Genomic DNA, 24,694 nt, shown 5'->3' on the forward strand with positions numbered 1-24,694 from the left:
TCTTGGTAGCAAGCCAGGTGACGTCTACACAGTACCTGGCCAGCAGGGCTATTACAGGTAAACTCGCTAGGCCGCAAAAAACCGTAGTAGGCCAGGTAGATGGCCGCTTGAATGACCAAGCTGGGAAGAAGGCCAAACGGAGAACAAGAGAGGATGGTCGACATGTCTCTGAAGATGGTACTCGTGATGGGCAAGAGTTTGGAGTTGGTTATGGGCTGTTACTTTTGAATGCTGTGCGGAATGGCTCGGATCGCATGGGTTGCAAACAAGGACGGCTTTGCGGGATCCTGTAAGGCCAGGAAGTGTTGGATGCCGGCTAAGTATAGTCTGATGGTGTTGTGTGATAGAGCCAATTGATTGTGGCAATATGAAATGAAAGATAGTACATGCTTAGTGTCTGTTGACGTTGCTGCGGGGCAGGATGCCAGAAACTTGCAGAAGGTGTTCCAAGCTGTGTGGTAGGCCTTGAGTGTGTTGCGAGATAAAGATTGATTGATAAGCTGGGTGGCGCTGTGAAGGTGCTGCTTTAATCCAATGTCAGCTGAGACCAAGGTGGTATAAGAGATGATGTTGGGTCGGCTCCGGGTTTCTGCTGAAAAAATGAAATTAAGTTAAAATGGGACAGTGCGTCTGCTGTGACGTTGCACTTGCCTGGAATGAATGTGCAGTGGACATTGAACTGATGCTGCAGGGATAATTGTACCAGCCTGCGTAGGAAGGACATAATAGGAAGCGACTTGGACCTGCCTTTATTAAAAATATCGGCCATGGCCTGGTTGTCGGTGGCGAAGGCCACCGTTTGTCCGGTCCAGTCATGGCCCCAGACCTGAGCGGCTGCCACGATTGGGTATAGTTCAAACAATGAGGAAGACCGGATAAACCCGGGGAGTATCTATGGAGGCCATGGTCCTGTAAACCAATGGTGGCCAAAAATTGCAGCGAAGCCTGTAGAGGTTGCGGCATCCGTTACTACCTGCGGTGATAGAGGCGATACTGACGGTATGAACATGGATATGCCATTCAAACTAGTAAGGAGCTCATCCCACATAGACAAATCCACTACTGCCACTATGTCTAATCTAAGGATTTGATCGGGGTCCTGTGTCTGAAAGAGGAAGATCAAGAGGCATGAAATTAAAGATCATCCCTCGGGAATGATTCTCATTGCAAAGTTGAGCATCCCTATGAGGGATTGAAGCTGCTTCTACCCCTGTGCACAGGTAAAGTCATGAAGAACCGACCTGATGCAGGTCAGTTTGTCGGGGGGAAGGCAGCCTGCATAGAGCGAGTGTCCAGGTTGACCCCGAGGAAGGTGATGGAGTGTGCTGGGCCTTCCACTTTGTGTTCTGCAATGGGCACATTGAGATTCCCAAACACCACACTTAACCTATCAAGTTCTTCTGGGGGAATGCTGGGCTGTTTGATTAGCAAGAAGTCATCCAGGTAATGGGTGTCCTTCTTGCACTGGGCTTGGTGCGACAAGATCCAGGTGAGGGACTGTGTGAAGGTGTCAAAGAACCACGGGCTACTTTTATGCCAAAGGTCAGTTTGGTGGGCTGAGTGTTATCCTCCACCTCCATGCTGACACAATCCTCCTCCTCCTCCTCTTCTTCTTCCTGTGTGATCGGCGGGCCTGCAGGAATACTAGTATCTGGATAAAGGGGGCCTTGAGAGGTAAGGAAATCCTTTTCTTCCTCCCGCTGTTCTGCCTCAAGTGCCCTGTCCATTATTCCACAAAGCGTGTGCTCCAACAGGAAGACAAGAGGGACAGTATCACTGATGCATGCACTGTCACTGCTCACCATCCTCGTGACCTCCATCAAATGGTGACAGGACAGTGCATGCATCCCTGATCATAGCCCACTGGCGTGGCGAAAAAAAGCCAAGCTCACCTGACTCTGTCCTAGTGCCATACTCACACAAGCACCCAATGATGGCCCTCTGCTGCATGTGTAGCCGCTGCAGCATTGCCATTGTTGAGTTCCACTTGGTGGGCATGTTACAAATGAGGCGGTTCTTGGGCAGGTTGCATTCTCTTTGAATGTCAGCCAGCCGAGCACTGGCATTATATGACCGGCGGAAATGATCACAGACTTTCCTGGCCTGCCTCAGGAGATTCTGTAAGCCCAAGTACCTGCTCAAGAACCGCTGCAGGACGTGAGCCAAACAGGGAACATGGGTCAAGTGTCCCTGTCGGAGGGCGGAGAGGAAGTTGGTGCAATTGTCGCATACAACCATTCCTGGCTGAAGCTGGTGTGGCGTCAACCATCTCTGAGCCTGCCCCTGTAGAGCTGACAGAATCTCTGCCCCAGTGTGGCTCCTGTCCCCTAAGCAGACCAACTCAAGCACCGCATGCCATCTTTTTGCCTGAGTGCTTGCGTAGCGCCTTGAACGCCTACGGAGCACCGTTGGTTCAGAGGAGAAATCTGCAGAGGAAGAGGCCATATAGGAAGAAGAGGAGGAGGGGGTGAAGGAGAGAGCTGTGGCAGAATCCCCACTAGCATTTTGAAGGTATGTTGGCGGAACAACAATACCGAACCTTGTCCTGCATCCTTCCCAGCTGCCAGCAGAGTTACCCAGTGCACCGTGAAAGAAAGATAACGGCCCTGTCCATGCCTGTTGGACCATGAGTCAGCAGTAATATGCACCTTACTGCTGACCGCCCTGTCCAACGAGGCCAAGACATTGCCTTCCACATGCTGGTAAAGAGCCGGAATGGCCTTCCGTGAAAAGAAATGGCTTTTGGGAACCTGCCACTGAGGTACCGCACATTCCACAAATTCATGAAAGGGGGCAGAGTCTACAAGCTGAAAAGGCAGCAGTTGCAGTGCTAGCAATTTGGCCAAGCTAGCATTCAGATTTTGAGCATGTGGATGGCTGGGACCGAATTTCTTTCGATGATTTAGCAATTGGGATAGGGAAATTTTGCCTGCTAAAATCAGATGGAGGTGTACTGATAGCAGATTGGCTGCAAGTACTTGGGACACCTATTGCTATACCGTCATTCCTCTCAGTGCAGGTTTCAGAACTGGAGGTATAGTGGGGTTGGAGAACCCAGCTGATGAGGAGCAATGAGAGGTCCGCCTTGTTCTTTGATGTGGGTCTTTTAATTGCTGTTGCCAATGGACTGCGTGGGAGGTCGTCATATGTCTGGTCAAGCATGTGGTGCCCAAGCGGCTGCTGTTTTGGCCACGCTTGATACACTTCAGACATATGTTGCAAACAGCACAGGTGCGATCTGCTGCACATGTGTCAAAAAAGGCCCACACCAAAGAACTTTTCAAAATATGTGGGGAGTCAGCAGAGCCCAGCACCTGCTTAGCTCTGTGGTGTGATGCAATAGGGTAGCTGCCCTTAAGCTGCCCCCTGGAGAGCATCCCAACTCGTTGGAGATGTGCCTCCTCCTCCTCTCTTCTATCAGGCACCCAAGTTGAGTCAGTGACCTCATCATCCCCTCCCTCTTCATCACTGGAGCAAACTTGGCAGTATGCTGCAGCTGGGGGAACATGACTGCCTGTTTATTGACCTTCTTGGGCACCCACTCTCTCTAGGCTGACAATACACCCTTCCTCAACCTGGGTACCTTCATCGGAGCCTTCAAATCGCTGCGCATCCTCCTGCAGCATGAACCCGACACTGTGAGTTCAGGGGACTCCTCCGCGTATGATGGTGGGGCTAGAAAAGGAGTGACTGTTTACATGGAGACGATGGAATAGGCCGCTTTGGCAGCTGCATTGGCAGGCAAACTACTCTGAGCCTAGGTGACAGAGGATAAGGAGCATGAGGACGGCTTTGTTCTCCATTCCACCAACTCTTCTGCATGTTGTGGCTCAATAACACGGCCAGCTGCAGGAAAAAAGGACAAGCGTGCCCCACAGCCACGTGCTGGTCCAGGACCAGCAATGTTGACCGTAGACACAGAGCCTGCTTGCCCACTTTTAGTGGCCTATGAGCATCTGCCTCTCCTTGGTGGCCTTCCGGACATGCTGCAAATTTTGTTTAGCAAAAAAAACATTACACTGTATTATGTACACCACCAGGAAAGTAGTAGCAACTGCACTAGGGGTTCACAGTACTGTGTACACCAACAGAAGTGTAATAACAACTATGGGTGTACTGTATGTATTGTGTACTGTGTACACCACCAGAAAAGTAGTAGCACTAGCAACTGCACTATGGGTGCACAGTACTGTGTACACCAACACAAGTTTAATAACAACTATGGGTGCACAGTATGTATTGTGTACACCACCAGGAAAGTAGTAGCAACTGCACTAGGGGTGCACGGTACTGTGTACACCAACAGAAGTGTAATAACAACTATGGGTGCACTGTATGTATTGTGTACACCACCAGGATAGTAGTAGCAACTGCACTAGGGGTGCACGGTACTGTGTACACCAACAGAAGTGTAATAACAACTATGGGTGCACTGTATGTATTGTGTACACCACCAGGAAAGTAGTAGCAACTGCACTAGGGGTGCACGGTACTGTGTACACCAATAGAAGTTTAATAACAACTATGGGTGTACTGTATTGACCACCAGAAAAGTATGACCAACTACACACTGCACTATGGGTACACAGCATTGTATACTGTGTACACCGCCTGAAGTATATTAGAAACAGTACACCAGGAACGGCCTGCAGTGAGATATAGCTAAACTTTATGCAGTGGATATATATATATATATATATATATATATATATATATATAAAAAAGACTATCTGTATATATATATATTAAATATACTGCAGCTAACTGAATAATCTGCCTGCCTGTCTGCCTGCCTGCCTGCTCAATCTAAATGAGACTCTCGCTCTGTCCACGCCAACAACACACTACACGAGGCTGACGTGCAGGTGGCCTTATATAGTGTGGGGCGTGGACTTAGTCCCCCTGAGCCATGATTGGCAAAAGGCACCCTGCCTTTGGCCAATTATGGGTCTCTTAGCTGAGGGCGCTGTGATTGGCCAAAGCATGCAGGTCATGGTGCATGCTCTGGCCAATCATCATACAGCAATGCACTGCGCTCCCCCAGTGCATTATGGGCCATTAGACGCCGCTCGAATTTGGCGCGAACGGCCCATAATGTTCGGTTTTCGACAAACGGGTGAACAGCCAATGTTCAAGTCGAACACATGTTCAACCCGAACAGAAAGCTCATCCCTTTTGGAGACTAATGCAGGGTTTTTTGGTCGTAAAATGGCCCATAAAAATCTCCTGAGAATGGAGTGTAGGGTTCGGAAGAAATTTGATGTTAGAAGGATTAGGATGGTCTGAAAAAAATACAGGATTCTAGGTAAGACTGTAATTTTGATGATAGCTGCTCTCCTGAACCACGAGAAATATTTTAAAGACCATCTCTCTAGGTCCCTGTTTATGGCTTGTAAAAGGGGTTGAAAGTTTCTTGTATAAAGTGAGTCAAGTTTCGGTGTCAACCATATCCCTAAGTATTTGAGAGCTTTGTTTTCCCATTTAATCACTTGCCGCCCGCCATATAGCAAAATGACGGCGGCAAAGTGGTTTCAATATCCTGACCGGACGTCATATGATGTGATCAGGATATTAAGCCGCTGCGTGCCCCCAGACTGACACACCGCAACTCCAATCTAGGTAAAGAGTCTCTGAATCCAATCACGGCTGATCACGATGTAAATAGGAAGAGCCGGTGATCGTCTTTTCCTCACTCGCGTCTGACAGACGCGAGTAGAGGAGAGCCGATCGGCTGCTCTCCTGACAGGGGGGTCTGTGCTGATTGTTTATCAGCACAGCCCCCCCTCGGATCCCACCCAGGACCGGGAAATGCACCTCCCCGTTCTGCCTCTCAGTGACACGATTGTGGGACACCGGCAGACCCGCGGGCAGGGTCACGGGGCAAGTGCGCCCACTAGCCCGTCAAATTAAAGGGGACGTACAGGTAAGCCCATTTGCCCACCGCTGCCATTGTGCTGACGTATATCAGCATGCGGCGGTCGGCAAGTGGTTAAGTAGGGAAATTGATCTGTAATTGGTGCAGTCTAGTGGGACCTTGTTAGGTTTGGGCAGCACTGTAACGTGGTCTCTCTGGGATCTCCTGGGAGTCCTTTAGGTAGTTAAAGGTTTTCAATAGATGTGGTGTCAGGAGTGTGGATAAGGACTTATAGTAGAGAGCTGTAAGGCGTCTGGACAGCTACATTTTAGCAGTCTTTTCCCAACCAGAGAGTGAGTGGGTGAGCCCTATTTATATGATATGACTTGCAGGGGGCAGTAACCTTCCTGAAAAATGTGGGAAAAACATTAACCCTTCTTACTCAGTCACCACCTGCTCAACAGGTCAACCTGAGGAAACAGTGCGACATCAAGACATTGTAACAATTTGCAAGGGGCTTGCTCATTTAACTTGAGGGCATGAACACAGACAGGAAAAACACATTACTAACACATTACTAATATTTATAGGTAAAGGTGATCCAGGGAATATCTGATTGCCTCTCGGGGGATCAGGAAGGATCAACTGTGGCTATAGGATTGTGTATATAGGATTGTATACATATATGTTTTATATTTTTTCCCTTTTATTGGTTGAACTAGTTGGACTTGTGTCTTTTTACAACTAGACTAACTATGTAACTGTCGCGGACGGCTGCAGGGACCTTTTCTGCCCACATTCACCCTGTTATTTGTTATTGCTATATTCCTCTTTTTGTTACATTTTTGAGAGACTGTTTTCTTGGATTTGCCCAAAGACTATTCTTAGTTTGTTTAATTCTGAACAATACATGATCATTGAAAGAGCTGGCCACATTGGCCTCCGGAGACGAACAGTCTGGTGTCACCTGGGCTGCCTTAAGTGCTGTGTTAATTAACATGTTAATTATATAGTTGTCAGCTAAGCTGTTGCTTGGGGGGGGGGGGGGGGGGGGGAGTAGCCATGAGCCAGCCCTACCTTGTTATCTAACCCCTTGTGTTAAAAAGTGTATAAAAAGGCTGTATTCTGTCCAATAAATCATTTAACATTCATACAAGCTATTACCGGCTAGCCTTGTATTCAATGCAGCTATAATTAATATATCTCTCTGATGGTCAGACTGGAGGAAGCGGAGTGTGTGATAAGATCTGTCACAGTAACTATGTCACAGTAACCCTTCAAAACCCTCATGGTGTCACCTGCCTACAAATGCCCCATTATTGATTTCGATGGGAGGAATATTGCCCCATTGCTGGTGTCAGTGGGAGTAATAGGGCCCCATCATTAGTGTTAGTGGGAGGAATAGTGTTCCATCATTTGAATCCATGGGAGCAATTATGCTCCACTTTTGGTGTCTGTGGAAGGAATAGTGTCTCGTATCAGTGGAAGGAATAATAACCCAAGAGCCAGATAAATGCAAGCAAAGGGCCGCATCCAGCCTGCGGATCTCAGTTTGGAAGCTACTGCTCTACATGGATGAAACAGAAACTAAATGGATGCATGAATAAGAAGGTTTTGTCTAGTTATGAGCTTGTCCAACTACAACAAAACAGAGGGTACAAAACACTAATAAATGAATGAAATAAACAGTCCAGTGCCGGGGTTAGTGTTTGGGTTAAGGTCAATGGTCAGAGTCAAAGGTCAGGTCGTTTTTTTTTGGACAGGATTTTTTATTTTTTAAATTAGTGTCAGTGTCAGTAGGTGTCAGTATGTTTTAGGTAGGATAAAAAAAAAAAAAAAAAAAAAGCTAAATGCGCTCTATTGTTTCTGGGCTGTACTGCAGATACAAACAACAAATAACATACACATATCGCTGCAATTGCCTGGATCAGAGTTTACTGGGTTGTTCTTTGGTGGAAGGTTATGGTAGTAGTAAGAAATATACAGCTAAATTTAAAAAATTTTTTTTTTTTTTACTATTTTGGGCCAGTTTTCCTTTGATAATAATAATTAAAAAAAAATACAGGAGCTATCCATTACCACCAAATGAAAGCTTAATTTGTCCTGAAAAAACAAGATATAATCCACCTAGATGCACATGCAAGTAATTGTGATGATATGTACCGTTTTACTAACATATGTCAAAGTTGCAAAATTGTGCTTAGGCATTAAGATTTGCCTTACCCTTAGGAGCAAAGGGGTTAAAAGCAAAGAAAATTTGGAAGAACTTTGACATTTGAACTAATGACATTTGTCATATCAACTGAGAATGTTCATATGAAAATCCACTAGTGTATGGCAAACTTTCAAGGGTATACCCTTTATCCAAGGATAGAGAGAGTAAAAAAGGGGGAGGTGGAATCCTTATGGGTAGAGCTCCAAAGGGATGACGCTAAGGGGAAAATAATACTGGGAGTATGCTATAGGCCCCCTAACCTGAGGGAGGAAGGGGATACAGATCTCCTATCACAATTTGGATTAGCAGCAAGGATGGGAAGTGTTATCATAATAGGGGATTTTAATTATCCAGACATAGACTGGGTGGAGGGAACTGCGCATTAATTCAAGGCTCGCCAGTTCCTAAATGTCTTGCAGGACAATTTTATAGGTCAGATGGTAGACGCACCAACTAGAAATAAAGCGTTACTGGATCTACTGATTACCAACAATACAGACCTGATCACGGATGTGGAAATACGGGGCAATTTAGGCAACAGCAATCACAGGTCAATTGGCTTCAGTATAAATCACACAAATAGGAAACATAAGGGGAATAAAAAGACACTGAATTTCAAAAGAGCCAACTTCCCTAAACTACAAACCTTGCTAGAAGGCAGAAATTGGGATAAAATCTTAGAAACAAAGAACACGGAGGAGAGATGGGTTTGCTTTAAGAGCATATTAAATAAGGGCATTAGCCAATGCATCCCATTGGGTAATACATTTTTAAAGAGTGAACAAAAGTCCTGGATGGCTTAGATCCAATGTAAAAATGCATATAAAAGCAAAGGAGAGGGCCTTCAAAAAATACGAGGTTGAGGGATCATCATCAGCATTCAGACTTTATAAAGAATGTAACAAGAAATGTAAGAGTGCAATAAGGACGGCTAACATAGAACATGGAAGACACATAGCGGAGGAGAAAAATCCCAAGAAATTCTTTAAGTATGTAAACAGTAAAAAAGGGAGGACAGACCATATTGGCCCCATAAAGAATGAGGAAGGACATCTGGTTTCAAAGGATGGGGAGATGGCAAAGGTATTGAATTTATTCTTCTCCTCAGTCTTCACGAGGGAATCGGGGGGCTTCAGTTACCAAAACTGCAGTGTTTATCCTCATGACACAACACAGGAAGCACCTCCATGGTTAACAGAGGACAGAATTAAAATTAGACTTGGGAAACTTAACATTAATAAATCACCAGGACCAGATGGCTTGTACCCAAGGGTACTTAGGGAACTCAGTCAAGTAATTGCCAGATCATTGTTCCTAATTTTTACTGACAGTCTACTGACTGGAATGGTACCAGCTTATTTGTAGCAGCAATATTTAAAAAGGGCCCAAAATACATCCCTGGGAATTACAGACCAGTTAGCCTAACATCAACAGTATGTAAACTCTTGGAGGGGATGATAAGGGACTATATACAAGATTTTAGTAATGAGAACGGTATCATTAGCGGTAATCAGCATGGATTTATGAAGAATCGTTCTTGCCAAACCAATCTATTAATCTTCTATGAGGAGGTGAGTTGCCATCTAGATAAAGGAAGGCCCGTAGACGTGGTGTATCTGGATTTTGCAAAAGCATTTGACACAATTCCCCATAAACGTCTACTGTACAAAATAAGGTCTGTTGGCATGGACCATAGGGTGAGCACATGGATTGAAAACTGGCTACAATACTAGCAGAAACAATTCACAGAATGAATAATACAATGTCCCATGCTAAGATGGTAGCCATCAATCAAAATCAAATTCCAAAATTTGAAAAACTTTGGCATCCTTGGATAAAACAACAGTTCCTGTTAAACTTCAATGACTCTGTCCTGTTGCCATGGTAACAGATTAAATGACTTACAGAGACACCCATTCTAAGGCTTCAAAGAGAACTAAAAAGAATAATAAACTGACGAGCGGGACAACCTTGTGGACCATACCTCTACCTTTCAACCCTTTTTCTTCTTTCTCTTTCCTTTTCTCCACCTTACGATTAAAGCTCATTATCAGAATTTATTTGACCTATATACACTCTACTTGTAAACAATATGTATAGTAGGTATAAATCATTTAAATACCTACAAAAGTAACTAAGGAAATGATATATATCTTTAATTTAGGTTTACGTGAACCCAATGTTTAATATTTGAAATTTCATGATATTTACCTATATAAACCCCACTGTAAAACAATGAGCTTACTTTATAGATCCTTGTAAACTTACTTTATGTATCTTTATAACATTGTATACTCAATAAACTTCTTTTGACAAGGAAAACTGGCTACAAGGGCGAGTTCAGAGGGTGGTGATAAATGGGAGTACTCGCAATGGTCAGGGGTGGGTAGTGGAGTCCCCCAGGGTTCTGTGCTGGGACCAATCCTGTTAAATTTGTTCATAAACAACATGAAGGATGGGGTCAACAGTTCAATCTCTGTATTTGCGGACGATACTAAGCTAGGCAAAGCAATAACTTCTTTGCAGGATGTGGAAACCTTGCAAAAAGATCTGAACAAATTAATGGGGTGGGCAACTACATGACAAATGAGGTTCAATGTAAAAAAATGTAAAATTATGCATTTGGGTGGCAAAAATATGAATGCAATCTATACACTTTGGGGGGGGGGACTCTGGGGGAATCTAGGATGGCAAAGGACCTGGGGGTCCACAGCAAGCTGCTGCTAACAAAGCAAACAGAATATTGGCATGCATTAAAAAGGGGATTAATTCCAGAGATAAAACAATAATTCTCCCGCTCTACAAGACTCAGCCGCACCTAGATTATGCTGTTTAGTTCTGGGCACCAGTCCTCAGGAAGGATGTACTGGAAATGGAGTGAGTACAAAGAAGGGCAACAAATAATAAAGGATCTGAAGGATATTAGTTATGAGGAAAGGTTGCGAGCACTGATCTTATTCTCTCTGGAGAAGAGACGCTTGAAAGGGGATATGATTTCAATATACAAATACCATACTGGTGACCCCACAATAGGGATAAAACATTTTCGCAGAAGGAAGTTTAACAAGACTTGTGGCCACTCATTAAAACTAGAAGAAAAGAGGTTTAACCTTAAACTACGTAGAGGGTTCTTTACTGTTATGCCCCGTACACACGGTTGGATTTTCCGATGGAAAATGTGTGATAGGACCTTGTTGTCGGAAATTCCGACCGTGTGTGGGCTCCATCACACATTTTCCATCGGATTTTCCGACACACAAAGTTTGAGAGCAAGCTATAAAATTTTCCGACAACAAAATCCGTTGTCGGAATTTCCGATCGTGTGTACACAAATCCGACGCACAAAGTGCCCCGCAAGCTCAGAATAAATAAAGAGATGAAAGCTATTGGCTACTGCCCCGTTTATAGTTCCAACATACGTGTTTTACGTCACCGCGCTCAGAATGATTGGAGTTTCCAACAACTTTGTGTGACCGTGTGTATGCAAGACAAGTTTGAGCCAACATCCGTTGGAAAAAATCCTAGGATTTTGTTGTCGGAATGTCCGATCAATGTCCGACCGTGTGCACAGGGCATTAGAGCGGCAAGGATGTGGAATTCCCTTCCACAGACGGTGGTCTCAGCGGGGGGACATCAATAGTTTCAAGAAACTATTAGATAAGCACCTGAACGACCATAACATACAGGGAAATACAATGTAATACTGACTTATAATCACACACATAGGTTGGACTTGATGGACTTGTGTCTTTTTTCAACCTCACCTACTATGTAACTATGTAACTATGTATGGCCAGATGGTAGTAAAAGCTGGTGATAGAACTGGTAGTAGTACACTAAATTGGTAGTGGTAAACTATGGCAGCCTATACATTGATCTTTTTTTCAAACAGTGGGTTGAACAAAAAACAAAATAATCAAATTCCCTCATCCACACATTCAATGTGGATGGGTGAATCCTTCCCACTATGGTATTGTATTTTGACAGCAGGGAAATGTCCCGACTGTCAGAGTACAATGATCAATGTTGATAGCTATAGCCGGTTCCCCCCGATGACGTCAATTCTGATAAAACGTGTGGGGCAGAGTTTACGCTCGTGAGTTTACGCTCATTGTGCTTATGACTCTTCTAATTTACGCTCGTGAGTTTACGCTCATTGTGCTTATGACTCTTCTAATTTAGAGTCTATTTTCTCTGGTAAGCAGCCACTTTATCACATGGTAGGGGTTCACCTGGGTGTTTCACGTTTTTCGTTTGATAATCATATCAATGGTGTAGATTGGACTTATGTTGAGCACTGGAGCTTTATTATCTTTTGAAGTGAATACAAAGATTCATCATTGGACTGTTATCACTTATGGGACTTTTCTTATTTTTGTTTCTTTTGAAGATTTTATTTGACTTTCATATTTATTACATTTATCACCATTTCATGTTAGCATGGCAAATTTTGTACTATGTTAGCTATAGCCAGTGGCTCTGATGGTTTGGGAAAAACTCGACAGGCTGATTATACACAAGTTGATAGATTCACTTGTGTACAAACCAACCTGCCCAGACATGGATTGAAATTTGCCCGGTCCCTGATGAACTAACCGAATTTCAATCCATGTATGGCTGGCTTAAAAATGGTAGAAGTCTATTAGTAGAATTTAGAACGAAAAATTTGCAGAAGAATTTATAGGAAAATATATACAAAATTTTAATATGTTCTAAAATAGTTCAAGATCTTGTTTGCTTTTAACAATCGATTATGGAATGAATGGACTTTACCAAATAAAACCACATAACTGTTAGAAATTTGTACATTCAAGAAAAAACTTCTATCCATTCTCTCATCACTGCAGTCGAAAATGAACGCCAATTTGAACCCATTAATGATTAGAAAAACAAACAAACGTTCTTACAATGTTCTTAGAACAAAAAATATCAAACAAAATTCTTCTACTATATACCTAGCTTAAAGTGGTGTTCCGGCCAAAATTATACTTTTTAAATAAAAATACCCCTATAATACACAAGCTTTATGTATTCTAGTAAAGTTAGTCTGTAAACTAATGTCTGTTTTGTTAGTTTATAGCAGTAGTTTGTTATTTTATAAACTTACAGCAGGCCGTGGCCATCTTAAGTGTGGGCATCTGAAGCCAGACTGTATTTCTTCCTGGAGCTCATCCTTGCAGATCTCGCACATGCTCAGTGCAGCACAAGCAGTGTAATAGGTTTCAGGTCAGGTTTCCATAGCAACGGCAGTTTCAGAGGAAGTTGCCGCCCCTTCCCAGAAGGCATTGCAAACAGGAAATGATACGATGGGCCGCAAATATCCAATTTGTTTACAGTGCACAGTTTAGTGAGGGATGCTGAAGAGTTGTAAAAGTGGGTGGAACTCCACTTTAAGGCCAAACTAAACCCTCCTATTCTTTTCAGCCAAGGAAGTGGCTATCTTAGCCTCTGTTTGATCTGAATATGCCATGATGCTGCACATGGGAGCTGGTATCACATCAACCATTTTATGGTTTGACAGTTTGGTTGAGAACCAGCAAATGTGACAGTTATCATTCCTGGCATTCCGAGAATGTAACTGTTTTCTGCAACTGTTAAATTGGATTAGATTTAGTTCCATTTTAAACCTCTGTTGGAGTAAGATTACACCTTTATACTGTAATGTGACAGCAGACTCACAAAAAACACAATAAAACCAGCAAATGTTTCCTTCATGTGCTACCATAGCAACATGTAAATTTGGTGAAAGTCAGATGGCCTCAACACAACATATAAAAGTTAAGAGCATGACACCCTATTCTAGCTAGTACAGAAGTCATGATGTTTTCTGGTTCAGCCATGAAGGATAGAGGAAACAATATATTTTCTTTCAATACTCCTGTCACTGTTATTTACATCTAGAGTTATGATGATGAATGAAGCAAAGGTACTACCAGATGCAGATTGGTATCCTTATTGGGAGTTGCCTTACGTTGCACTGTGAGTCATTCCTTACCATCACTGTTTCCAAAGCTGAAATATGCATAATGCAGGCCGTGGAGAACCCGCTAAGGACAAAAAACACCTACGCTATATTATCAAAAGTATTGGTACTCCTTCGTTTACACGCACATGAACTTTAACCCCTTGGCGCTGGCTGCCATTGGCCCTTTAAGGGGTTTTCTATGCCAGGAGGTGGGGCGGGGTTTATGGCCACGTGACTGCCGTGATTGGCTGTCACGGCAGTCACATGATCGGAAAAGTCCCAATCTCAAACGTAAATCAGGAACTTTCCATGAGCCACCAGTCACTGTGTCAGGAACGCACAAGGCACGCACTCTCGGCACAGCACTGTCAGCGCTATTGAATGCAGGTATGTGGCCACTCGGCACCAAGGCCCGGCCGCCGAGAGGCTGCATATTTGCATGCACTCTGCGCCAAGAGGTTAATGGCATCTCAGTCTTAGTCCATAGGGTTCAATATTGAGTTGGCCCACTCTTTGCAGCTTTAACAGCTTCAACTCTTCTGGGAAGGCTGTCCACAAGGTTTAGGAGTGTGTCTATGGGAATGTTTAACCATTCTTCCAGAAGTGCTTCTGTGAGGTCAGGCACTGATGTAGATGAGAAGGTCTGGCTCGCAGTCTCCACTCTAATTCATCCCAAAATTGTTCCTCTGGGGTTGAGGTCAGGACTCTGTGTAGGCCAATCAAGTTCCTCCACCCCAAACTCGTTCATCCATGTCCTTATGGACCTTGCTTTGTGCACTTGTCCAAATCATTTGGTGGATGGGGAATTATGGTGTAAGGTTGCTTTTCAGGAGCTGGGCTTGCCACCTCAGTTCAAGTGAAGGGAACTTTTAAGTCGTGAGCATACCAAGACATTTTGGACAATTTCATCCTCCCAACTTTGTGGAAACAGTTTGAGGATGGCCCTTCTTGTTCCAACATGACTGCGCACTTGACTGGCCTGTACAGAGTCCTGACCTCAACCAAATAGAACACCTTTTTAGATGAATTAGAGAACAGACTGTGATCCAGGCCTTCTCTCCAACATCAGTGCCTGACCTCACAAATGCACTTCTGGAAGAATGGTCAAACATTCCCATAGACACACTCCTAAACCTTGTGGAGTGTTCCCAGAACAGTTGAAGCTGTTATAGCTGCAAAGGGTGGGCCAATTCAACATTGAACCCTACTGACGAAGACTGGAATGCGATTAAAGTTAACGTGCGTGTAAAATCTGGTGTCCCAATACTTTTGACAATATATTGTATCTTCACATGAAGGAGCTAAAAAGCAGAACTTCACCATAAAGAGGGAAATTCCGCTTTATGTCCTTACCCCCCCCCCCCTCCCTCTACTACATTTGGCACATTTTTTTGAGAGGAGCAGGTACCAGGTTTTGAAAGGTACCCGCTCTCACTTCTTCTCAGATTGCCTAGACAATCTGATTGGAAGTGCCCCCCTTTTGTCTATAGCCTTTTGGGACATGTAGCAAATTTGCTTTATCCCTTTTGCTGCAAGAGCCATTTTTGCATTTTTTTTGTTCACAAAAAAAATAATTTTAGGCCTGAAGATTACATAAAACCTCCAAACATTATATATTTTTTGAAAGCAGACACCCTAAAGAATAGAATATTGGTAGTTCTAATTTTTTTCATGTCATGTGATATTAGTGCAACAGTTAGGAATGGAAAAGTTCAGTAAACAAATACACTAAAGTTTATTTTTAATTAAATAAAAAAATGAAATAAATTTGAATTTTTAAGCACATGAATGCAAAGAAATTAGCCATTTTGTAGTAAAGTATAAAAGATGAGGCTGCACCAAGTAAATAGATGCCCAACATGTTAAACATTAAAATTGCGCCCCTGAATCAGTGACAAACCTCAGTACCCTATATTTTCCATAGAAGATGCTTTAAAGCACCTTCAGGTCATAAATTTAGAGTTAACTGTGAACATTGGGCCTAGAATTTTATTTCCCACTCCAATGTGCGTAGTGATATGAAAGCGTTTTCGTGAGTAGGTGCCCCCGACGCATGCATTTGCATTTATTACATGTGTGTATGTGGGGGTGGAGGGGCCTGAAAAGATTTTGAAGGGGGGATTTTAAGTACTTGGGTGTAATTTAAATTTTAGAATTTAAGAAAAAGACAAAAGGTCCACTATGTGATGCAATTGTATTGACAGGTTCTCTTTAATGAGACAACAGGGGTCCAGGGGTCCAAAAGATGTTTTACGCATTGAGTCATTAACAGGAAAGGGATATCAGCAAATGGACGTTTGCTGATCTTCCCCTCAACTTGGTGGCACCTGCCATGGTGTATCTGGACCTGCCAATGGCGCGTGGAGCCTGGGAAACACGGTGGGGGGCAAGCAAATAGAGGGGAGAGTTGCTGGCAGTAACAAGGGTGTGTAGAAGTGATTGATTTACTTCCACCTGACAGTTGACAGTCGTCTTGTCAGATTTACACACACTCCCAGTGGTTGTATCTGTCGGGAGCGTGTGTAACCCCCCCCCCCCCCCTCCATGGTGGTGGCGGTAAAAAGGTTTAAGGAAACAGAGACAGCCATTGCCCCTTCTCATTCTGCATATTTTAGTATCCTGACTGTCTTGTTTACGTTCTCTCTTAGCTGCAACAAGCATGCAAATAAGGGTGTCTGACTCTACCTGGACTCGCATACATATGTTCTGTTCCAGGCCAGCTACTCAGACCTTACTGAACCCAGGTTATCAGTGTACTAGTCCGACAATTTGCATCTTCGGCTCGGTTCACACTAGGCCAACTCCAAAGTCGCGTAACTTTCAGTGCAACTTTGGAGTCTGACTTTGATATGACGAGGGGCGTTGCTAGATCTGCAAAAGATCTGGGGCTATAGCCTATAGCAGCGGTCACCAACCTTTTTGCATGCCCGCGGGGGGGGGGGGTTGACCTAAGCAATTTTTCACGGGCGATGGCTGGTGTTGGCGCTTCAATCATCATGGCACCATGGTTGATATGGTGTCAGGGTGATTAAAGTGCATTATTTCTATTGTTACATTCTAATATATAATGAAGTGGTTCAACTCATCATACTGCAGAATCAGTGGGAGCCCTGGGCGTGTCACTTACCACATCTCCTGGTTCAATTTGCAGATTGTCACATCTCCTGCCACTATTTGCAGATTGTCACTTGCCACATCTCTTGCCACCATTTTGCAGATTGTCATTTGCCACGTAACCTGCCACCATTTGCAGGTTGTCACTTGCCATGTCTCCTGGCTCAATTTGCAGATTGCCACATCTCCTGCCACCATTTTCAGATTGTTACTTGCCACCTGATGTGGATTGTAACTTGCCATGCCAGCCAGTGCTACCAAATGTGCATTGACGCTGCATTGGTGGCAGGCTGACAGCACTGGTCCATTTAGTGAGAGCAGGACAGGCAGTGAGAGATGATGTCATCTCGCTGCTCCCCGCTGCACCTCCGACATTGAAGCAAGGGGGTCTGGCTGCAAAGTGAAGCTCCACGATGACAGGAAGCACGTGACCTTCACTCCACTGTGCTGTGAGGGTGGAAGAGTGCTGATGTGTGACGGGCAGTGAGAGATGATGTCAGCAGCCGCAACCCGCTGGTTAGGCAGAGACCCTGCAGCTATAGCCCCAATAGCCACCCCCTAGCAACGCCCCTGGATGACTTTGATGTAACTTTTTACATTCTGTGGCATTGAAGTCGTATCAAAGTCAAACCAAAGTAGTGCAGGAACCTTTTCTAAAGTCAGACAGACTTGTGTAGTATCAGTTAAGACTGCTCTCATAGGGATACATTGAATTTCACATGCCATCCAACTTGGTGTCTCACAGGTCGGATCTCACGTCGCATCAGCCTTCGGAAGAGAATAGGCACTGTAGCTCAACTGTGCAGCTGCTTTCTCCGTGACACTTTGCCTGCTATCTACCCTGTTTCCCCAAAAATAAGACCTAGCGTGATTGTCGGTGATGGCTGCAATATAAGCCCTACCCCCCAAATAAGCCCTAGTTAGAGTCCTTGTAGGTCTGATTTTCAGGGTAGGGCTTACTTTTGGGGAAACAGTGTAGGGCTTATTTGGGGGGTAGGGCTTATATTGCAGCCATCACTGACAATCACGCTAGGTCTTATTTTCGGGGAAACAGGGTAACAACATGCGGTGCAGAAAACAGAGACTATAGTGATGTTGAAAAAAATACACTTTTTTATGACATCAACCAACCCTGCAGTTGATTCAGAAAAAGGCATTTAAACCATGGTCCAATTTACTCCAACAAGTAAAAAACTAATCTTGTAAAACAATTGGATCAACATTCCACAGTGTTATTTCTCATAAACATTTACAATTAATAGCCATTTAGATTTCCAACCTTTTTTTGAAGCAGTACAGCACAAGTCATTGGGGTTACCTTACTAAAGGCAAATAGGCTGTTCACATTGTAAGGGAAGTTTCTCTAGAACAGATCTGTTGCCTTCCATCATCCAATCATGCGCAAGCCAAAATTCTATTTTCTTTGATGTGATTGGGTATTCCTTGCAAATGAAATTTAAAACCTCCGGAGAAAATCTCAAAGTGCAACTTCACTAGCAATGTCTATATCCTATTTGCCTTTAGTAAATCAAACCCATTGACTTCTTAGAGTTCTGTTGTCAGAATGTCCCTTTCTATCTATTTATCTATCTATTCATCTGTTTGTATAGTTCTATTTATTCTATTTGCAATTATAAAAAGGAACTATTGGTTGTACTCACCATTGTTGCTCCTGTACGAGATCTGTTTGTGAAATGTAGCGACAGAGTTTAATAATTATCCTTTGCACGTAGTTGAAGCTCGGAACACACTTCCTCTTTTTTTTTTTTTTGGTTCATTAGGTCTTATCAGAGAATGATTATCTGAGCCACTCTACGGTGCTCTCAGTCCTCAGTCCTACTCTGATTTTATGTGTAAAGTCGAAGAAGGCATACTTCATAGAGTTGTCTCTGGTAGACACTTATGGCTTTGGTGGATCTAGGGAACACTTGTGACTTGCAAGTTAACTGGTGATTTGTTATGTGTATTTCCTCTTTCCAAAACTCTGTAGTTATCTGCTGGGTGTGTATTTTTTTTTTTGTATTTTTCTTATCTATTTCACTTGCTATATTACTTAATATTTGTATTATTTAATATCCTTTATAAGGATCTCATTCTTTTCCTCTGAGTCACATGCTATATATAGTATAGCACTGATGTATGAGTTACAGCAGCAAGAATTGCTCAGGATTAATGTATATATGAACTCTCACCTTGTAAAGCAACCCGTTCAGTTTAAAATAAAAATGAAAGGTAAAACATTTGTGTATACATAAATAGTAAATAAATATCTTGTTTTTCATTTTCTTTTAGTGATCACATTTCATCTAGTCTCATCTGCGTAAGGAGCTCAGGGAGGAGAAACAGCAGGACACTGATCTTCCCAGTGAATGGCTGTGCAGGGGGGCATGTCAGCTCATGTCTGAGAGCAGTCTAAGTTCCCAGCACAGCCAGAAAACTGACCAGAATGTGCTCTTGTTGCGTTTGCATGTAGTGCGAAAACGTGGACAAAAATGCATTAATGCAATGCCCTCATCGCGCATCATAATGTGTTTTTGATGCATTTTTTCGTTTTTTTTTGTAATGTGTTTTGCATTTTTTATGCTTTTTTTTTGGTCAGTTTGTTGTTGGGTGGATTAAAAAACACAAATCGTGGCAAAAATGCACCACATGCTTTTCTGAAGCTTCTCCATTGAAGTCTATTGAACAAAAAACGCAACGTTTTGCTTTTAACCACTTAAGGACCAGCCTCGTTTTGGAATTTAGGTGTTTACATGTTTAAAACAGTTTTTTTTGCTAGAAAATTACTTAGAACCCCTAAACATTATATATTTTTTTTCTAACACCCTAGAGAATAAAATGGCGGTCATTGCAATACTTTTTTTCGCATCGTATTTGCTCAGCGGTCTTACACGCGCGCTTTTTTGGGGAAAAAATTCACTTTTTTGAATAAAAAAATAAGACAACAGTAAGGTTAGCCCAATTTTTTTCATATTGTGAAAGATAATGTTATGCCGAGTAAATTGATACCCAACATGTCACGCTTCAAAATTTCGCCCGCTCGTGGAATGGTGTCAAACTTTTACCCTCAAAAATCTCCATAGGCGACGTTTAAAAAATTCTACAGGTTGCATGTTTTGCATTACAGAGGAGGTCTAGGGCTAGAATTATTGCTCTCGCTCTAACGTTTGCGGCGATACCTCACATGTGTGGTTTGACCACCGTTTTCATATGCTGGCGCTACTCACGTATGCGTTCACTTCTGCGCACGAGCTTGTCAGGACGGGGGGTATTAAATTATTTTTATTATTTATTTTACATGATTTTATTTATTTTTACACTGTTTTTTAAAAAAAAATGTGTCACTTTTATTCCTATTACAAGGAATGTAAACATCCCTTGTAATAGAAAAATAGAAAAAAGCATGACAGGACCTCTTAAATATGAGATCTGGGGTCAAAAAGACCTCAGATCTCATATTTACACTAAAATGCAATAAAAAAAAAAAAAAGTAATTTAAAAAAATTACATTGAAAAAAATGTGTCTTTAAGACGTATGGGCGGAAGTGACGTTTTGACGTTGCTTCCGCCCTGTATTGTCATGGAGACAAGTGGGCGCCATCTTAGCTTCACTCATCTCCAGGCACAGCAAGGAGACAGACGCGATCACCTCCGCCGCTACCGACGGCTCCGGTAAGTGGCGGAGGGCACCGGATCACGGCGGGGGGCCCCCTCTCCTGCCACCGATAAAAGTGATCTCGCGGCGAATCCGCTGCAGAGACCACTTTTATCTGAAAACCGACCGCCGCACGAAAACGGGGATACTGGGATTATGGCAGCTAGCTGCTGCCATAACAACGATATCCGCCGCCAAACTTTGGACGTACATCGGCTTGCGGCGGTCGGCAAGTGGTTAAAAAAGTCCCTGACCTCTTCGAAAAATGCAGCTGCTGAAAAAAGCATAGATGTGAACGTGCCCATTGAAAACAATGTTAAATGGACTGTAGTGCATTTCTGTAAAAAGCAACAAAAAGCACATAGGTGTGAACCAAGCCTTAAAGTGGTCGTAAACCGCAGTTAAAAAAAAAAAAAAAAGTCCCCTGCAAGGCAATGTTATAATGTGCTAATATGCATTGCATACTAGCAAATTATGAAAGACTTACCTTGAAACGATGCCCTCCAGTAGCGCGCTATCTTCACCCGGTCTTCCTTCCGGATTCGTGGCCTCTGGCTACATGAGTGGCCACGGGTGAGATGATGTCACTCCTGTGCATGCACGCGGGAGCCACAGTTTATGGCATGGGCTCTGAAGGTTCAGCACAGTATACCGGACCTTCAGTGCCAATGCGCCGGAGATGTCACCAACTGCATGAAGTGTGAATATCTCCTAATCAGTGCAAGTTCAGGAGATATTCACAATACCTACAGGTAAACCTTATTATAGGCTTACCTGTAGGTACAAGTGGTAAAACTGAGTTTACAACCACTTTAAAAGCAAAACGATGTGGTTTTTGTTCAATAGACTTCAATGAATTTTGCTTGGATTTGCGTTTTCTAATTCGCCCAACAACAAACTAGGTCAAAAATATAAAAAGCATAAAAATTGCAAAACACGTGAAAAACGTGTGGAAAAATGCGTCAAACGCATATGCAAAACCACAAAATGCACCACAAAATGCACCACAAAAAGCACTGCAGAAATGGATCAAAAGCAAACTACAGCCTTACACCTTTTTCCTCCTCAGCACATCCACCATAACCACCATAAAAGCCAGAAGAGAAAAGCTCCAGATAATGAAACACCATTTAAAAAAAATGTTTAGAGACCTTTTTTTAAAATAAAATACGTTTAAAAAAGTTTTTTCAGATCCATTTCTATGTTAATACCTACTGGTGCTAATGTACCCAGGGTATATGTCCATTTGGTCTCATTTTGCAATAGTTTTTGCTTTTTATTTTGTCCTCTTCAGTGGCAGCAAGCAGATTGGAGAATATTATAAAGAATGGTTACTTCACTTTCTGCAGCATTTGAATAAAGTGTATAGTGAAAAAAACAAAATTAAAGTTACAGATTGGTATATGACAAATCAATGGGGTTGACTGAAAGTGTCTTATTTAAAAGAGACAATTTCAGGGTGTACCTAAAGGCCATCATTTTTCAGGTAGAGTGGTGAAAGTTCGAAACCCCTTTCATTCTTTTTTCATGTTTACCTGATTGCAGAGATTTTCCTTCACTTCCTTCCCTGCAGACATAACAGGAAGAAGAAGATGTCTTCCTAAAGAGAGGGAAATCCCCTTAAAACTGTTTTCTTAAACATGTTTTCTATTAGCAGATTTTGCCTCTATTCCTTTGTTCATTAACAACTTTTTGAAATGTTAGATTTTTCCTTACTTTGCCCAGCGACAATGGTCATTATGATAAATAGAGTGGGAAAATTACACCGTGAAACAAACAGCAAGAAAAACCTGTAAGTAGAATGCTTTTACTGCCACCATTATAGTACATAGTACAGTGGTAACGGCCGGGGGGGGGGGGGGGGGGGGCGGGGAGTTACACACACTGCAGCCATTATGAGTGTGTGTAAATCTGTGTGCAAATATGACAAGTCGACTGTCAGATGGAAGCAATCCAGCAGCTGTGCAGGCTCCAAATCGCTTCTACACACCCTTGTATGTGACAGTCCCCTTTGCCCCACCGTGTGCCCATTGACGGACCTGGAACTGGCATGCCGGTGCCTCCTGGTCACTTCCGGGATCTGGTGTCACTAATAGATCTGCTCTCTATTAGCTTCATTTGAGGACAGGTGAGACATCAGGGATCTTTTTTCTTTTAGACCCCTGATGTCTTATTAAAAAGAACCTGTCAGCGAAAATGTATCGCATAGGGGACTTTTTGTCCCCTATGTGATAGAAAAAAAGTTTATTTAAAAAGAAAATTAAAAAAAAAAAATTAAAAAATTAACGTTAAATCCAAGAACTTAAAATACCCCTTCCCCCATTCACAAAAATGTTGACACGCTATACATGTTACATATCACCTCTCATGCCAGAGTAACAGCAATAAATTTAGGCTGCTTATTCTCTGTTAACTCTATACTGACCTGTAGGGGCTTTTACAGCGTTGCCTATAGAAAATATAGGGTACACAATTTTAGGACTTAACATGTTGGGTATCTGTTTCCCCGGCACAACCTCATGTTGGATATTTTACCATAAAATTGGGTAATAGAATGTATTTATATGCCCTAAAATAATGTAGCACCCTGTAGTTAGTGACGTGCTAGAGTAAGGTTTTGCTCTGGCAGTGTAGGTAAATTTAGGCAGGCCTAGCTAATTGCTAGGCCTTTTTGTTTTCATTCTGGGCTGGGAGTGGCTCAGGGTAGCACCTGATGACTCACAGGCAGCATCACTTCTCGGTTACCTCCCTCTTCTTTCTAGCATTTTCTAGAAGGAGAGGAGGGGAAGAGAGATGGAGCTGCCTGTGGTATCTTAAGGTGCTCTGACCAATCCCCAACTTGGATTGGCAGGGGGCAGGACTCCATAAATACCTGGGGCTAGCCCAGCTGGGGAGGAGTTGTCGGGTGGAAGAAATAGAGTAAGAGAGGGGTGGAGGCTATTCGGGCCCACGGGGCTCTCCCCAGTCGTTTTGACCCTGGGCTGGGCTCGGGTGCATACAGGAGGAGTATCGAGATCTTGGAATGAGAGGCACAGGAGAGAGCAAGTAGAGGACAGTGGGGGAGAACACTTCTAAGAGTCTCCAGGGAGGACTACTGGTTGCAGCCAGGAGGGCTGGTGAGTGATCACAGTCCAGAGGACTGGGGAGGCACGCCTAAGAGAACTGGGAGATTGCAGTTTGAGAGATTGGTGCAGATTGCAGAACCAGTGGAGAGAGGACTGTGGAGAAGGGCAGTGGAAAAGGGTCTTTGCAGCCAGGCTTGCTGGCAGGGCCTGAAGAGAGCTATCTGGGAGTGGTAGCCCAGTAGAGGACAGCTAGCACCTGGACTATTGTACACCACAAAGGCCCAAAGGTCCCTGCCCACAAAAGGCAGTTCATTGAGGCCTGTCTGAAGTAGTGTCAGGCCTACCCATGCAGTGCTAGCTAGTCTGGAGGAGTGACAGTCTGCAGCAAGAGAAGTGCTGGAGGAGTTAACGGTGAGCAGCAAGTGTTTGTGCTGGAGAGAAAAGAGTGAAGTGTATATACAGGAGTGTATACAGGAGTCATAAGCAACTTTGCACTAAATATTCCTGGGCATCCCATAATTCCCAAATCCCCACCCAAGTTGTGACTGGGATGAATGTCTGGCTGGGCAGGGTGATAGGTGAACCACAACACACAGCAAACCCTACGGGGGCATGGCTACATTAACTTTAATGTATTTTCCTAATGAAATGTTGCATTTTCTAAAGTGTTATGCCAATATTGTGTGACATAAAAAATTAGAACTATCACTATTTTATTCTCTAGTGTGGAGCCTCAATGGGGGTACGGGGGGAGCTGCAGTTCAGTCCTCCCCCACACTCTCCGGCGCTCCTCTAGCACCTTTGTAGGGGGTTAAGGAAACCTCCC

The 24,694-nt window shown here is 43.4% G+C and overlaps 1 protein-coding gene across 2 annotated transcripts in view; it reads right to left on the reverse strand.

Annotated features, from left to right (window-relative positions):
• FYB1 (FYN binding protein 1) overlaps positions 1-19,318 on the reverse strand; it is a 213,102-nt gene extending 193,784 nt beyond the window's left edge. For both annotated transcript variants that reach the window (XM_073621587.1, XM_073621568.1), the window contains exon 1: positions 18,810-19,318. In XM_073621587.1, coding sequence (XP_073477688.1) covers positions 18,810-18,812 — 3 coding nt within the window. In that variant the 5' untranslated portion in view covers positions 18,813-19,318. The remainder of the gene's footprint in view (positions 1-18,809) is intronic.
• Positions 19,319-24,694: the final 5,376 nt, after the last annotated feature.

This window comes from Aquarana catesbeiana, linkage group LG01 (genome assembly GCF_042186555.1).
Source record: "Aquarana catesbeiana isolate 2022-GZ linkage group LG01, ASM4218655v1, whole genome shotgun sequence".
Lineage (NCBI taxonomy): Eukaryota > Metazoa > Chordata > Amphibia > Anura > Ranidae > Aquarana > Aquarana catesbeiana.